Source organism: Pelophylax lessonae, assembly GCF_965119305.1.
Source record: "Pelophylax lessonae genome assembly, chromosome: 13".
In the NCBI taxonomy this organism is placed as follows: domain Eukaryota; kingdom Metazoa; phylum Chordata; class Amphibia; order Anura; family Ranidae; genus Pelophylax; species Pelophylax lessonae.
Window position 1 is genome coordinate 34345976 of NC_138780.1, and position 16850 is coordinate 34362825.

The window sequence follows — 16850 nt, forward strand, 5'->3', positions numbered from 1 at the left end:
TGTTTTTTAGGGGTTCTGGACATGCTACAGAGCTGAAACTTGACAGGTACACTTTTTAGACCCCCCAGACACTAAATACAAAAAATGACATGCCTGCCTAAAAAAATGCCCGCTAAATGCCTGCAAGAGAAAAAGCCAGCCGCAGAGAAGCCGTATTCCTGAAAATATAAGAAAAATGCTGTTTTTTAGGGGTTCTGGACATGCTACAGAGCTGAAACTTGACAGGTACAACAGGTACACTTTTTAGACCCCCCAGACACTGAATACAAAAAATGACATGCCTGCCTAAAAAAATGCCCGATAAATGCCTGCAAGAGAAAAAGCCAGCCGCAGAGAAGCCATATTCCTGAAAATATAAGAAAAATGCTGTTTTTTAGGGGTTCTGGACATGCTACAGAGCTGAAACTTGACAGGTACACTTTTTAGACCCCCCAGACACTAAATACAAAAAATGACATGCCTGCCTAAAAAAATGCCCGATAAATGCCTGCAAGAGAAAAAGCCAGCCGCAGAGAAGCCATATTCCTGAAAATATAAGAAAAATGCTGTTTTTTAGGGGTTCTGGACATGCTACAGAGCTGAAACTTGACAGGTACACTTTTTAGACCCCCCAGACACTAAATACAAAAAATGACATGCCTGCCTAAAAAAATGCCCGCTAAATGCCTGCAAGAAAAAAAGCCAGCCGCAGAGAAGCCGTATTCCTGAAAATATAAGAAAAATGCTGTTTTTTAGGGGTTCTGGACATGCTACAGAGCTGAAACTTGACAGGTACACTTTTTAGACCCCCCAGACACTAAATACAAAAAATGACATGCCTGCCTAAAAAAATGCCCGCTAAATGCCTGCAAGAGAAAAAGCCAGCCGCAGAGAAGCCATATTCCTGAAAATATAAGAAAAATGCTGTTTTTTAGGGGTTCTGGACATGCTACAGAGCTGAAACTTGACAGGTACACTTTTTAGACCCCCCAGACACTGAATACAAAAAATGACATGCCTGCCTAAAAAAATGCCCGAGAAATGCCTGCAAGAGAAAAAGCCAGCCGCAGAGAAGCCATATTCCTGAAAATATAAGAAAAATGCTGTTTTTTAGGGGTTCTGGACATGCTACAGAGCTGAAACTTGACAGGTACACTTTTTAAACCCCCCAGACACTAAATACAAAAAATGACATGCCTGCCTAAAAAAATGCCCGATAAATGCCTGCAAGAGAAAAAGCCAGCCGCAGAGAAGCCATATTCCTGAAAATATAAGACAAATGCTCTTTTTTAGGGGTTCTGGACATGCTACAGAGCTGAAACTTCACAGGTACACTTTTTAGACCCCCCAGATGCTAAATCCAAAGAAATTTTTTATTTTTATTTTTTTTTAATTTTTCCAATAATTGGCTCTCTATCAAAAAATTATAATTTTTAAGAACTTTTTTTTGCGTGATCCCTCTCCGGCATGCCACAGTCCAGGTGTTAGTCCCCTTGAAACAACTTTTCCATCACTATTGTGGCCAGAAAGAGTCCCTGTGTGTTTTAAAATTCGCCTGCCTATTGAAGTCTATGGCGGTTCGCCCGGTTCGCGAACATTTGCCGATGTTCGCGTTCGCGAACGGCGAATTTTAGGTTCGCGACATCACTACTCACCTGAAGGCTGAGAGTAAACAGCCTCAATCAACAAACAGCATGGTCATAACTCCACTCTGGATCCTCGGATCTTTATCAACTAGCCCCTTCTCTCAAGCACAGGTCAGGACCTGTACTCCAGCACACTGATTTTCATTAGCGCCATAGTAATTACTGTGTTATGTTGTTTTCACAGTATTAAAGTCCTCTCAGGGGGTCAAGGTTCCTGAACTTGTGAAGCTATTAGTGTGAGCAATAGGTCAAAAGGGCCTTCCCTTTTAAGGGGTCACCACTTTCCCCCTCCTGAGGATCTCTCCACTGGCTCCTGTGTGAATCACCACCAATATGCCACCTCCACTTGCTCCTCTTTCCAGTAGCCCCTGACTTAAAGCTCCACCACTTCACTCCTCCCCAGCCACTGAAGGTTTTCCACACTGGCCAGTGGGTCGATTACCAGCTACCCCTGCCCCACTCAGGAACATATGATATTACCGAGAGCGTGGAATTTCAACTACAGCCTGGCAGTGTGAAACCCCTGGAGCCATTCAATGTGGAGATCTATCTCCCTGTCATGCTGTTTGACTCGGCACCATAAGGAGTCCACGCTTTCCGGTAAGTGTATAGATTTTTCCCAGGTGGTGGATATCACGTCTCTGGTGTTCTATTTACGGTCCTGTGTGGAACTGTTTATCATCATGAAATTTCTTCACATTAAGGCTCCGTTCACATAGGGGCCGAGCAGCGCACCGCGACCTCGGAGCGGCCGCCACGGACTTTATAACATTAAAGTCTATGGCGGTCGCCTCCTGGTCGCCCCAAAGAAGCTCCGGACCCTTTTTCTAAGTCGGAGCGACTTGTGTCGCTCCTATTAGAACGGGTCCGCAGCTTCTCTATGGAAGGCGACCTGTGAGGCGACCAGGTCGCCTCACAGGTCGCCTCTATGTGAACGGGGGCTTAAGGATTTATATATATATATATATACTTGTGATTCAACACTGGGCTATTTGCACTGTATAATTTTGGATCCACACTATCCCTATTCGGTGTACATGCACGTTATACTTTATGTCCACAAATGTGGATGTTTTTCTTCACATGTTTACTTACTATATGCAATATTTTGTTTGGTATATTGGTTTATATGTTATATATTTGGATTATATGTTATATATGTAACCCAAAATAGCATTTATATATTTAGCATGTTCCTCTTGATCACATTGATGTGGTTCCCTTCATTGAACCACTGACTTTTGAGCGCAGCACTTTATCACACAGATTCTTAACACAATATTTTGCCTATTGTAATGTTTGTAGCTGTATCTATAGGTCACACGCGTGGTAATTTCCACTGTATTTATAGAAATATTGGGTGAGAAGCCACCTTGCTATCTCACACCATTCTTTTTACTCCTCTGAAAGTCCACTGCGACAGTGGTTCAACCAGACCAGTTCACAGACACATTTGACATACTGCTAGATATAATGCCCCATACACACGTGCAGATTATTTGCAGACTTTTGTCTGCAGACTTACCAAAACCAGATAATATGAGGTCAAACCTAAACACTTTCAATTTGTATGCAATCCGGCAGGCCCTTGCACTACATAGAAAAGGTAAGTCTGCAGACAAAAGTCTGCAGATAATCTGCACGTGTGTATGGGGCATCAGCCCATCCATTGAGGTTTGTGGTTGTAATAGATTGCATACTAATTTGTCCATTTTGAAGAAATAATGAAGACAGTCAGCTAATAAAAATGATAAATACTGCAGTAAAAAAAAATAAATAAATAAGCATTGGGGCTCCGTCCACCCAAAACCGTTTATTATAGTTTTGGGTGGATGCAACCTGACAAGGTTGGTACTTTGTTGGTTTGCACAACTTTTGTGTTCCCACCCTTCCTGACTTTTTATTTTTTTTGGGGTTGTAAAACACAAAGAAGCAGGAAGAGTGATAGATCTGTCCAAGATGTTTTTACATTTTAATCTTTTATAAAGAGAGCATGTGTTTTTTTTATATCTTCGTAGGTTTATCAGTACTTTAATACCCCTCTCCACCATTTTCTATTGTGTGCTAATACAGTGAACCTAAACTGATTGTAGGTCCACCTTAATATCACTTTTTATTATAGATATGTATTAATAGTACTAAAGTACTGTATATCCCTCTCTTTTGACTTCATATTATTTTCATATGTTGTATGTAGCATGAACCAGCTTGCGTTCTGCTTTTCTTTTCTTTTTTTTTTTTTTTTTTTTTTTTAAAGAGGAGGAGTTTTTCTAGAGAGTATGTTTAGTAAAGGTAACATTTCCGGGGTGAAAAAAGTAGTGATTAGAACTTACTGTTATGGTTTACAACACCTTCCCCGCTGATGAGATATGCATCTCTTTTACTTGATTCTTGTTATTGAAGGTAAGAGCTACAAGGCTGTCAAATGTGCTACTTTTAATATACACTCAGTGGAAGATTTCTACATACAGTTATGGGGTACTAGTAATAAAAACTGGTACTAATATAAATTAGTGATAGTCATAGATAAATAAAATGTATAATCTAATTTCATAGAATTTTATATATATATATATATATATATATATATATATATATATATATATATATATATATATACATATATATATATATATATATATATATATATATATATATTTTTTTTTTTTTTTTCTTTTTTTTTTTTTCTTTCAAACTCTAAGAATGCATTGCACTGATATTAGCTTTATAATTTAAATATATTAAAACTCCGCGCTGGCGGTCTATTTGGATATAGAATATGTTAGAATATTAAGCTGCAGCCTCCCTAAACTATAGTCCAAGGACTATATGATGAATAGAAAAGGAGGGTAGGGGAATGGCGCTGCCTAGTGAGGAAAATTATGAGGTGCTAATAAAGTGCTGAATATGCTAAATGAAATATAATGCACTATAGAAGAGGAAAAAAGAGGGATGGCACTACCTGGTGGCAAGAAAGTGGTATAAAGTGCTAAAGCAAATATGATGCTCGGTAAATAGAGTGTAGAAGAAAACACTGTGGGTCAAGTAAATGACATAAACAAAAAAATATATATAAAAAATATATAAAAAATTTATAAAAAATATATAAAAAATCAAACTGGCATTTGGTGTCACAAAATTCTGATGTGCCTATATAAAGTGACGTGTGCAAATGGACCCACTAGGTGGTGTGACTAGTGGAGAAAGTGTAAAAATAAAAAATATAAAATGTAAAATATATACTTTGGGTATAAATAAGATAGGTGCCAGTAACTCAAAATGTTGTGTGCATTAGCTTTATAATTTAGCCCATGTAAAAAAAAAAGTGTGTCTATATATGCGTTGTCTACGTGTGTGTACATATATTTTTTAGAAAATATATTTTTGTATGCTAACACTGCTGAATCATGTGTTTAATATTGCACATGTACAACAAATTAAACTCAAGTTGAAAAAAAAAATACCTTTTTTTTGGTTTTCCAAAAGTTAGTAAAACTAGAATTTCCTTATTGCTGTGATTTCTTCAATTTAAAGAGGTTGTAAACTCGCATTTATTTATTTTTTTATTTTTTTCACCCTGCAAGAGAAAGACATAATGAGCTAGTATGCATCGCATACTAGCTCATTATGCAATACTTACCTTAGAACGAGCCCCCGCCGTGCCGGTCACTCACCTCTATGACGGGCGACATGTCCAGTCTCCCGTCTTCCAGGATCGCGGCATCCGGCCAGATGGCCGGAGCCGCGGTGACGTCACTCCCGCGCACGCGCGCGAGAGCCGACAGTCACGGCACGGGACTCTGAAGGAACGGCACGAGCGGCCGTTCCTTCAGAGCGCATGCGCCAGTGACGTCACTGGCTGCATGTAAGGTAAATATCTCCTAAACGGTACATGTTTAGGAGATATTTGCAGTACCTATAGGTAAGCCTTATCATAGGCTTACCTATAGGTACAACTTCCTGAGGAGGGTTTACTTCCTCTTTAACCACTTTACCACCGGAGGATTTTGCTGTCTTCCATCCAGGCCACTTTTTGCGATTCGGCGCTGTGCGACTTCAACTGACAATTGCGCGGTCGTGCGACGCCGTACCCAAACGAAATTTACGTCCTTTTTTTCCCACAAACAGAGCTTTCTTTTGGTGGTATTTGATTACCTGTGCGATTTTTACTTTTTGCGCTATAAACAAAAAAAGAGCGTTTATTTTGAAAAAACAACAATATTTTTAACATTTTTTTTATATGAAATTCCCCCCAAAAAAGATGTAAAAAACAATTTTTTAAAAAATTTTTGGCCAATTTGTTTTCTGCTACCTATGTTTGGTAAAAAAAAATCGCAATAAGCGTATTTTGATTGGTTTGCGCAAAAGTTATTGCGTTTACTAACAAAGGGAAAGATTTCTGTCATTTTTGGTGTTTTTTTTTTTTTAACGCGTAATGGCGGCGATCTGCGATTTTTTTTGTGGGACTGCGACATTGCGGCGGACAGATCGGACCCTTGACTGACATTTTTGACACTTTTGGGGGTACCAGTGACATTACTGCAGTAATCAGTGCTATATATATGCACTGTTACTGTAAAAATGACACTGGCAGGGAAGGGGTTAATTTTATTGGAGAGGGAGGGGTTAATGTATGCCTGGTGCTTACTGACGTGTAGGGGGGGAGGTGACTGTGTGAGTCATGGACAGATCGGATGTCCAGCTATGCTGAACAGTCCGATCTGTCACTCCCTGTCACTATGGAGATCCGCCCGCTTGTGTTTACACACAGCGGGCGGATCTCCACACTAGATCCCCGGCGATCGGGGCAGAGCAGCGGCGATCGCCGCTGCTCCTCCCCTGGCCCGACTCCCGCTGTGAATGAAAACAGCGGGAGCGAGCCTCCGGCGGCGCGCAAGCGCCGCCCAGAAGGGGGAGTGTCTGACGACGTTAATACTACGTCGTCAGACGATAACGAACCACTTTGCCGCAGTAGTACTACCGTACTCGGTCGGCAAGTGGTTAAGGATAATATTATTTTCTTTATTGCAGATACTCCTAAATGATAGGGAATCATATTTTATATATATATATTTTTTAATTCTATTGTTCTAATATTTTCTTTTTCTAGTAAGTTGAAATATTTCTTCCATTGATGGAAAATATTTTTTTTGCTTACAATTGCTTCTTATTACGTGTTTGTTTTCCACGCACAAACCAATTACCACCTCTGGTCTAGTTCAGAGACATTCCCTGGATCCTAAAAGATCAGGGACAACCCTGAGCACCTAGACTAAAGGGCCGTACACACGATAAGAAAATCTGAAGGGAAAATTCGTCCGACGACCGATCTGCCGATTTTCGGATTGTTAGGCTCCATGTACACGGGACGTTGTTAAATGTCCCTTTGAATGCTGGAATTTTTAGGACGTTTGAAACGTCCGTTCGGTCGAGTTTGTACCCGCGTTTAGCAGCGTTTGCGGGCGTTTGCGTTTAGAAGCGTTCCTAGAGGTCAAAAAAATTATTCCCCTTTAAAATGGAAAAACGCGAACGCTAAACGCGGGTCATCGCGTTCAGACGCGTTCGGACGCGTTTGTGCGTTTGAAACGCCGGGAAACACACGTTCGAACGCAAATAATTGCGTTCTAAAAACAGTCCCTGAACGCAACTGCCTGCAAATGACTGTAAACGACCATGTGTACATGGACAGATAAGATAAAATGTAGATGGGTTCAGGGGCTTCTGGAAAAAAACGCCCAACTGCTCCTAAACGGCCATTTCCAGCGTCCCGTGTACATGGAGCCTTAGTATGGTGCTTTCGACAGCCGACTCAGACTTTTCGTCTGAAAAAATCCTGATGTGCAGGCTATAAAATTTTTATTGTCCATCAACACAACGTCCAAATTTCGTCTCATTAGTACAGTTTTCAACGGAAAAAAATCTTAAGCGCAAGACTAGCCATGCTCAGAGACGAAAGAACACATAGAAAGCAATCCAACACATGACATCACTTCTGAAGTAGAATTCTGTCGTACGGGAAAATTCGTATGAAAATAACCTCTTCACTTTCCACATCAGACTAGCATGCCACAAAAAATGGACGACAGATCGTTCGATAATCTGATCGTGTGTACGGGGCTTAAGGGCTGCTTCACACCAGAATATGGTGCAGGAAAGGAACACAGGTGAACGCTCTACCTTTGCAATCTGCATGCGGGTACCAATGTATTAGCAATGGCAGCCCAAATGCAGATCGCGGGATTGCATTTGTGAGCACCAAAGCACATGGTACCAGAGTACTATTCAGTGCATTGTGAAAAAGTAATGTTTGCACTACTTTTTCTGTGGTCCAATGCGTTTTGCAGCCCATTGAAATAAACGGGCTCTCAAAACGCTGTCCATGCAAACGCTCCTGTTCTGGTGTGAACCAGCCCCTAATTGCTATGGAGATTATAGTAATATTATAATAAAATAGCAAGTGTTGCTGTGTCTTGTCCCCTCATATCACCACTTTATCTACCTTTTTGTTTCTTATCGCTGTCCTCTATCTTCGGTGTCTTGTCTCTTGCTGATTTTCTGCTATTCTCCCATAGATTAGAACCATTATAATATAGCTGTGGCTATTTGTTAAAAATGGTTTCTGGCCAGACAAGCAGATATCCCAAATTCACAGGAATTCGAATCAAACTGGGTATTAAACAATTCAACAAGTATCAGGGCTGGTTCTGAGGATAATATATGAATTGGTCTTGAAATGTCTAAAGTGTAATTTTATAAATTTTATAAATAGTGGTACTGTATTTTCTGACGTATAAGACTACTTTTGAACCTCAAAAAAATCCCCCAAAAATGTGGGGTCATCTTATACGCTGAGTATAATATCTCCAAGGTACCCCAAGTACTGTAATACATGTAATCTCTCATAATATCGCCAAGGTACCCTAAGCATAAGTATTACCGGTAGATATAATCTCAAGACGCTGGCTGTGTGGGAATCCTGTACCGGTATACCGTATGTACCGTAGCTTCGGCTACAAACAGTGTACTGCGCTGAGCCAATCAGGGAGAGCGATGTATTGAATGCAAAGCCTGCTCGGATTGGCGGAGTAACATCGGCCCGCCTCTCTGACTCTGCCAATCCAAACAGGCTTTGCATTCAATAATAGAATACATCGCTCACTGGGATTGGCTCAGCGTGATATACTGTATGTAGCCAAAGCTACGGTACATTTGGTATACCGGTACAGGATTCCCGCACAGCCAGCTTCTTGAGATTACATCTACTGGTAATACTTATACTTAGGGTACCTTGGAGATATTATTAGAGATTACATGTATTACAGTACTTGGGGTACCTTGGAGATCTATGAGAAATCTGATGTTTTTCAATGGTGTTGCCTTGCTTGGGAAGGGGGGTAGACTTATACGGCGAGTATAGCCCAAAACCTATGTTTTAACTTGAAAATTAGGAGGTGGTCTTATACGCCCAGTCGTCTTATACGCCCAGTCGTCTTATACGCCAGAAAATACGGTATGTAAAAAATATATTTTTGCTTTGGGTAAAAAAATGTAAAGTGCATGCATAGCCATTTTCCAGATTAGTAGGCAAGGGTAATTTTTTTTTTTTTTTTGCTGGCTATGTCCCACTGAGGGTATTTCCTTTCTGTTCCTGTCCTGGAAATGAAACATAAAATTACAACATAGTTCTTCTTTTACATCTCATCATGATTTTAACAACATCTACTTCTCAAGCCCTGAGGAAGGGGGAGGCCTTTCCCTAAAAACGCATTGGCTGTTGACTTGTCACCTATTGTACACCAATCCTACCTATGCACCACAGCTAGAAAACACAACACAAGAAAATAAACAATTAAAAATCTTGATTGCTGCCACTTTAAAAATTGCTAAAGTAGTTTAGTGAATTTACCATAATCAGTAAATAGCGACGCTATCTAAACCATACAGAGAAAAATCTAATAAAACAAAAAAAATATATAAAAAAAAATTTAAACTGCACCAATATAGCAGACGATGGAGCTTCGACACATGGATCACTAAACGAGCGGTACCAGTTTATCCGGAGATTGAAATCTGATGTCTCGCTTGATGTGCGATATCATTTCTGTGCTCTTCTGATCATATGTTCTTTCCACCCCTTCTCCATCGTCTGACCATCACACAAGCCCTGGCATAGAGTTTGGCTTTTCTGCCTTTTGGTCATCCTTGCCTGCCCGGGGGACAGTATTTTGACGACCGACGCCTATGCTCCGTTTGCTATGAACCATCAGTCCCACCACTGGGAGTTTCATATATATGCCTTGGCCTACATGCCAGTGTAGATTATCCTTCCTGTATACTCATTGGCTTTTTACCAAGTTACACCCCTTGTACCCCTGAAGAAGCGGTATATACCGCGAAACATGTCGGGTAGTGGAAATCGGACCCATTAGAGGGACACACACCAGTCCTGGCACATCCAGACTGACCGTGACCTCTGACTAGTCCTGTCCACAATTTCAAGGAAATTATCTCTGATGATATTTTATCAATTATGTTGTTACCATGATGATGTTTCATATTATCTTGTAACAGTAATGTCTTTGTATTTGTACCCCTATTCTTTTTGACTCTATGTGATTAATAAAATTATACACTTTTTAGATGTTTTGTAGATACATCTCTCTTATTGGTTATATAACGGTACCCTAAAAATCCCAACCTTTGCCCCACATCTTGCTATCTTTTCGAATTTGACTAGGGATGAGGTACCTCAATATCTTATATTAAATCTAATGGGCTAATTTTCGCTGCACCAAAATATAAATGATAGTAGGAACAACCAGTGTTAGATGTAAAGAAAACCTGAATCACAATAAAAAATGTTCAAATAAAAGTCCAAGAAAAGATGTGTTTCTGGAAATATCTTCTATTATGTCATGCGATTTTCACACCACACCTCGTGTTAACCGTGCCACAACTTCCCCTTAAGGTATGCACTCACCAAATGGATTTGCCTCACACTCTCATGTTTGGCAAATATGCTTTTAACCCTGAGGTTAATCACTCCACCATGGGCAATCTCCAGATCACTTTTCAATGCAATATATTTTTATTGAGTTATACAAAATCCAGATCACTTTTCAAAAGCCGAGAATCAATTCTTAAACACTGTGGGACCTGTCGTTTGAGCACAGCACATTTCTTAGCCTGCTTCCTTAATGGCATGTAAAATCACATACATCTTGACTCTCTACAGCTAATATCATGTACCAGGTTTTTGTAGTGTGGCCTCCCACTCACTAGGATGCTTGTATCCTGTCGGGTATATCTTCAGCAGTGGCAGCCCGTTCATTAGGGGCGCAAGGGCGCCGCCCCCCCATCCATGCATCCGGCCCCCTAATCTACATGCAGGGCGCCGGACACATGGATTCCAATAGGAGATTTTTTTTTTTTTGATGCACGTGATTAGAGCCAGAGGCTCTAATAGGCTTCAAAAAAGGGTGGGCTCGGGCGCAGAGCACTGCGCCCTGAGCCCACCTAGTTGTATGACAATAGCCCTGAGCCCACCTAGTTGTATGACAATAGCGAATAAATATTTGCCATTATCACACTGATTTGCCTCCCAGCCAATCAGGAAGCAGATCATGAGACCCTTTCCTGATTGGCTGAAAAGAAAAGCGATTTTACTTGTCATTGGCCAGGAAGAGAGAGGAGACGTATGGCCGGAGGAAGGGGTGGTAGATTTGATTGCCCCCCCCCCTCCCCCAAATTTTCATTCACCAGCCGCCACTGATCTTCAGGGTAATAGGGTGCTGGTCCCTTTATAAGAGCGTCTTACCCACGTGTTGTATGCTTACTCCCATGCCATGTGAAAATAAAGATGATGTCCCCAATAGTGTAGTATTGTAAAGGAATGCTTTATTAAAATTAAAATTGTACTTACATGCGTAAAAAATGTTATAGAATAGACTATCAAAGGTGTACTGTACCATTCCGGTCTGCGATCCTTCAGGCTCTGTAGAGATGGCTCTGGACTGTCAAGATCTTTTCTTTCATCTTTTAGTAGGTTCACTCACAGCAGGGTCACTAGGCAGATATTGTTTAGATAGTGCTGCTATTTACCTCATTGAATATGGGGAATTCACTGAGATATATTTGATAAACATTCTTTGTGTTTTGATCATTGATGTAGTAACCTAGAACCAGAACAAGGTCTACATACACTATACCTTCATCACGGATTAGCTCCTTTGAAGGAACACACACTTTTGTCATATATTTATCAGGAGAAGTTCTTCGAAAGTGAGAAAAATGTTGTTAACAGTTGTCACCAAAACATCTATCCCCATTGTATTATTCCTCTTACTTTTTGCCCTAATGTCAAAATTTAGAACTTTTCCTTACATTCGTCTTAGTGACAAAAGTCACCAGGATAAAGAGTAGGTAAAGGGTTTAACTGGGGGTTTAAAAATGTTAAAAACACTAACCTGTAAAAAAAAAGCAGCAATATACCCACGGTACCTGCGTGGCATCTACAGAAACTTCACTGTGTAGCAGAACTGGCACCAATCCTTCCCACACTCTCTAGGTATGTGTAAGGTGTCACCCACTGGCTTTGGGGTTCCTCCCATTGACCTCGAAGTCACCAATGTGTCCTGCAGTAGCTAGGGGTGGCTGGCCTGTAGGCAGGTGGAGTTTAACGCTGCCCCAGCCGAAAAGACTAGTGTTAATTATGTTCCCGGGTTTTGTTTGGTGGATCTTTCTTGGGTCCAAACTCTTTGGTCCTGTGTGCTATAAAAAGGGACAAAGGCATGGACCCAGAGAGGAAAGAGGGAGAGAATTGTGTGGGAAGTGCTTTTTGCCGTTGCCCGAGTCTGGATTGCCAGTGCCATGCAGGTTTTGGAGTTCCTGTTATTTAGGGAGATTGGTTTGGACTTGCAGTCCTCCCTGAACACACCATCCATGGACTCTGCCAAGAATGGACTCTTTCCTATGCAGGTATGCTGGGGCAGCCGCATGCCTGAACTTAGGGATTAGGAATGTTAGGAAAAGTCTCCACTTTATGTTGAACTTTTGTGTTAATTTATTGTAGCACCCTCTAGTGTGCTAGAAGGTAAGTTGTACATCGTTGTTTTGTGTAGGTAAATTTGGCTTGGCTGGCAGCCAAGCATGGGTTTATTCTGAGCCAGGATTTGAGTGACTTAGGGAGGCTGGATGACTCAGCAGAATCTCTGGTGACTCCCCCTGTTTGCTGCAAACATAGAGAAGATTCCAGAAACAGTTGGGAGGGGTCTAGGAGGAGCTGTCTGGAGTATTCATGAGGATCCCAGCCAATCCTCAGAAGGACTGGAAGGGGACAGGCACCTCATAAATACTCAGGATCAGCCCAGCAGGGGCTTGAGAGTTTGGTGGAATTGTAGAGATGGGGTGCTGAGGCTGTCGGAGGCTCTTGAGGGTGCCCCCTAGTCAGGGGGGGGGGTTCCAATGCAGGAGAGACCCTCTTACAACACATAGAGTAGTCCTGTCCAGTGGCACAGGAGCAGGTGTGAAGACCTCAGGAGCCAGCAAGCACGTCTGGGAGATTTCCAGGAGAAGACAGCCGGGTGGCTGGTGAGTGAAACAGTTGGGGAGGACTGAGAGACAGCATCAGAAGACTGAGGTGGCAGTCTAGGATGGTTGTAGAGTTAGTCTGGAAGGACTGTGGATGACTAGCCAGAAAGGCTAGGGAAAGGGGCAGCTACAGCCAGGTGGTCTGGCAGCGCCTGAAGAGGGGTCAGTAGCAACAAGAGAAAGGTAGCTTGACACTGAGACCTTTTCTACACACCAAAGGGGCCCACGGCCCCTGCCTGTAAAGGGCTTTACTGGGTCTGACTGAGTACCTTGTCAGACCCCACTTAAACAGTGTTCCAGCTGGGCCTGAGTGTTCTGTAAGCAAGTGATGTACTGGAGGAAGATGAGTGTATATAGTTGTATATAGGAAAGTTGTCTGTGCAGAACTGTTCTTGAAGTCAAGTGGGCATTCCATAATACCCCTATCCCCATCCAAGTTTAATACCCCTAATATACAAAAACAAAACAAAGTTGCTGCACTGTTTCCTGCCTTGAGTGTATTGTGGTAATTCAGTGTGCCTGGCTGTGCAGGATGGGAGATCCCTATTCACCAGCATGTCCTACCAGGGTAGCGCTATATTATTTTTCTCAGTAAAGCTTTGAAACTTTGCCTTTGCCTGCTCTGAATTTACTAAAGGGGTGTAATGCAAGTAACCAACACATAGTCTACAGCTCGGGCCAGATAAAGCTTATTTGGGTATGAAGACATCAGTATAAGAGTTAATACAGTGTGAAGATACAAGTGGTTACCAAGGGTAACAAAGGGTTCTCTAGCAGCCTGTCATAAGCATGTACATGTGACAGGTAGGATAGCTTCTTGCAGGAGGCATTGTTGTCGGTACTTTCTCCATGAGCAGGTCTGTCTCCCTTAGTAAGATTAGTACCACACAGGTATGGAAGGGGAAGGTTCAAGTGAAGTGCATGCATGGAATTAGTGCTAGATGCAGGTGGGGCTCCATATCATTATTGGGAGTGAGATAGCTGTGATACGCTGGAGAGGGCATTGGTTCTGCAGGTCCCTCCTAAATACATCAATAACCATCATTTGAATAGTGGGAGTCACCCCAAAAAGGAAAGAAGGACAGACCCAGGTGACAGAGCCTGTCGACCAAAGATGCAGTAGGAGAAATATCTCCAATAATGTATATTTTGTGTATTTTTTGTATCTTATGATGTCTTCCGTGTTATGTGTATGGTGTTTTTAAACTTTGTATAAATAAATTCTATATATTTTATATTCTTTTGGGTATGTGTCATTTTACATGAAATAGTACGGTACGGTACGGTAGAGATCTTAAAAATCCCATTTAGCCCTCACAATTTTTCATTCAATTCTATTCTGTTCTGTCTTCTTGGAGATATTTCTCCTACTGCATCTTTGGTCGACAGGCTCTGTCACCTGGGTCTGTCCTCCTTTCCTTTTTGGGGTGACTCCCACTATTCAAATGATTACAATTAGGGATGTCAGTACCTTTTGAAATTGAATATCTATCACAAACACTCCCTTTATTTCTTGGATCAATAACCATGGTGGTGTATATTACATGAGCAAATTTAATAGAGATCAGGCGTCTGTCGAAGTAAATGTAACCCATGTGTAAAGCCCCGTACACACGTACCGATTGTCGGCCGTAAATATTCGGCCGACGACCGATCGGCCGATTGTAGGCTTGTTAGTATGATGCTGCCGACAGCGCATTTTCGGCCGAACAGAATCTGTCATGCAAGCATTAAAATTTTTGTTGGCCAACACCAGAACGGCCGATTGTTCGCCAGTCAGTACAGATTTCGGCCGACAGACAGCAGATTTGCAAGACTGGGCATGCTCAGAAAAGAAAAAAGACAAGGAAAGTTAACCATCGCATGACATCACTTCTGCAGTCGGCTGTTGTTGGCCGACAAAATTCATGTGCTGTCTTTTGCAGTTTTCAACAGACACGACAGCCCTGGACAAAAGACGGCCGATCGTTCGGCCGACGATCGATACGTGTGTACAGGGTGACCCTGTTCAAAGTACCCAGCATAGCCCAGAAGAACCCACACCGAGGTAGGCATCTCATGTGACCCTTGCTTGACAACCAATGAAGAGGAAGTGTCACTCACGTACCCATTACAATTCTACGTAGTTATGCCTGAGTAGGGCTTTAATATATCAGGATTAGGACTTATCTAAAGAAAAGTACAATAGAATCTGCCTGCCTTTAGGCTCAATTTCTCTGTCTGAAAGAGCTGCCCATTAAGAGATGGGTCTCTGCTCTGACTCCTTGACTTGTGTGTGTAAATTTCTGCATGAGCTCTTGGAGCTCTGTAAAGAAAGGGCTTTTTCTTACAAGTACAAAGTAAATAAAGGAAACACATGTCAAAAGAAGCTTTTTAGTTTTTTTTTTTTTTTTACCTACCTGTTTAATATAAGGCTACAAAATGTTTTTTTTTTTTTTTTTTCATGGAATATTTCATATTTACCTGACTTCAAAAAATGTTTATTCTTTTTTTTTTTTTTTTTTTTTTTTTTAGTCCTGACCATTATATAGAAAATATAAACAAACAATTTATTTTTAACTAGGAATTAAGTCATATTGACTGATATACAGTTCATTTATTTTATTTTACAGGAGTAGCTATCAAACTATGTCATCCTCACATATTGACATATGCTCCTTCTGGAGGCTCGATTAATATTTCATGTTTGGTCAGCAGTGACTCACTAATTGGAACTAGAATGTTGTACTGGTTTCGGAGGACTTGGCGGGTCCCTGAAAAGCTGGAAAAAGTTGTGTTCTGCAGACCAGGCAATTCTTCTGAGAAGTACAAATGTAAGCAGGGGGACACCAACCCTGTTCTACAAATACAGAATATAAGTATACTAGACTATGGAGTATATTACTGTACAATCATGCAGAAAAATAATTTTATTTTTGGCAATGGAACAGCTCTTATTACTGGAGGTAACACATTTCTTTTCTCTTTTTGATTTACTTAATCCAGGTTTTGCTACATATAAATTTTGTGGGTTTTTTTTTATATTCTCTGGGTCACTCAGTTTTAAGCTTTCCACCCTATAAACATTGAAGGATACAGCTAAATATATATTTTTGTAGACTCATTCTATCCAAACCATGTCCTATATCCTTACCGAAAAGTAGTGGAGGTTTTACCTGTAATAGAGGCCTAAGCAGACTGCATACTTTTAAAGCAGATTTTATCTTTGGTATTGTTCTTTAACAATTTGGAAAAACACAGATGAGAGTGGGGTGACAGGTAGGTAATACCTGTGTTGCAGAAGTTGGAGGTACAATTGTGAAAGAGTAGAGTAACCATAAGAATTACAAAGTCCACTCTCTGTTGTCAGGGACACACTTCTGCACTCTGTGGTTTCCCCGTGCCCTTCGCCGATTGTGCCTGTGGTGGGCCACCCGGATTTCCCTCCCAGGCAGTAGGTTCCGTGAACTGACTGCCGTGAGCCGTGTCCACTTCATGGACTTTCTGGGAGATAACAGTGGCCTCTTCACGGGGGCACTGTCTGGGCCAGTGGACCCTCCGCTGGATTTTTGGAGTGGTCTCCAGCTTCAGTACTTCCTTGGGGGGGTCCTCCGCCTCCTTGGTATCTCTCGCCCACTGAATGCCATAGAGCGGATC

General features: G+C 41.5%; 1 protein-coding gene across 1 annotated transcript in view; it reads left to right on the forward strand.

The window, feature by feature from the left end:
• Positions 1-3949: 3949 nt before the first annotated feature.
• Positions 3950-16850, forward strand: part of LOC309543303 (immunoglobulin lambda-1 light chain-like) — a 31528-nt gene continuing 18627 nt past the window's right edge. Inside the window, exons 1-2 of the mRNA XM_082242761.1 lie at positions 3950-4028; positions 15827-16159. Coding sequence (XP_082098887.1) covers positions 3995-4028; positions 15827-16159 — 367 coding nt within the window. The 5' untranslated portion in view covers positions 3950-3994. The remainder of the gene's footprint in view (positions 4029-15826; positions 16160-16850) is intronic.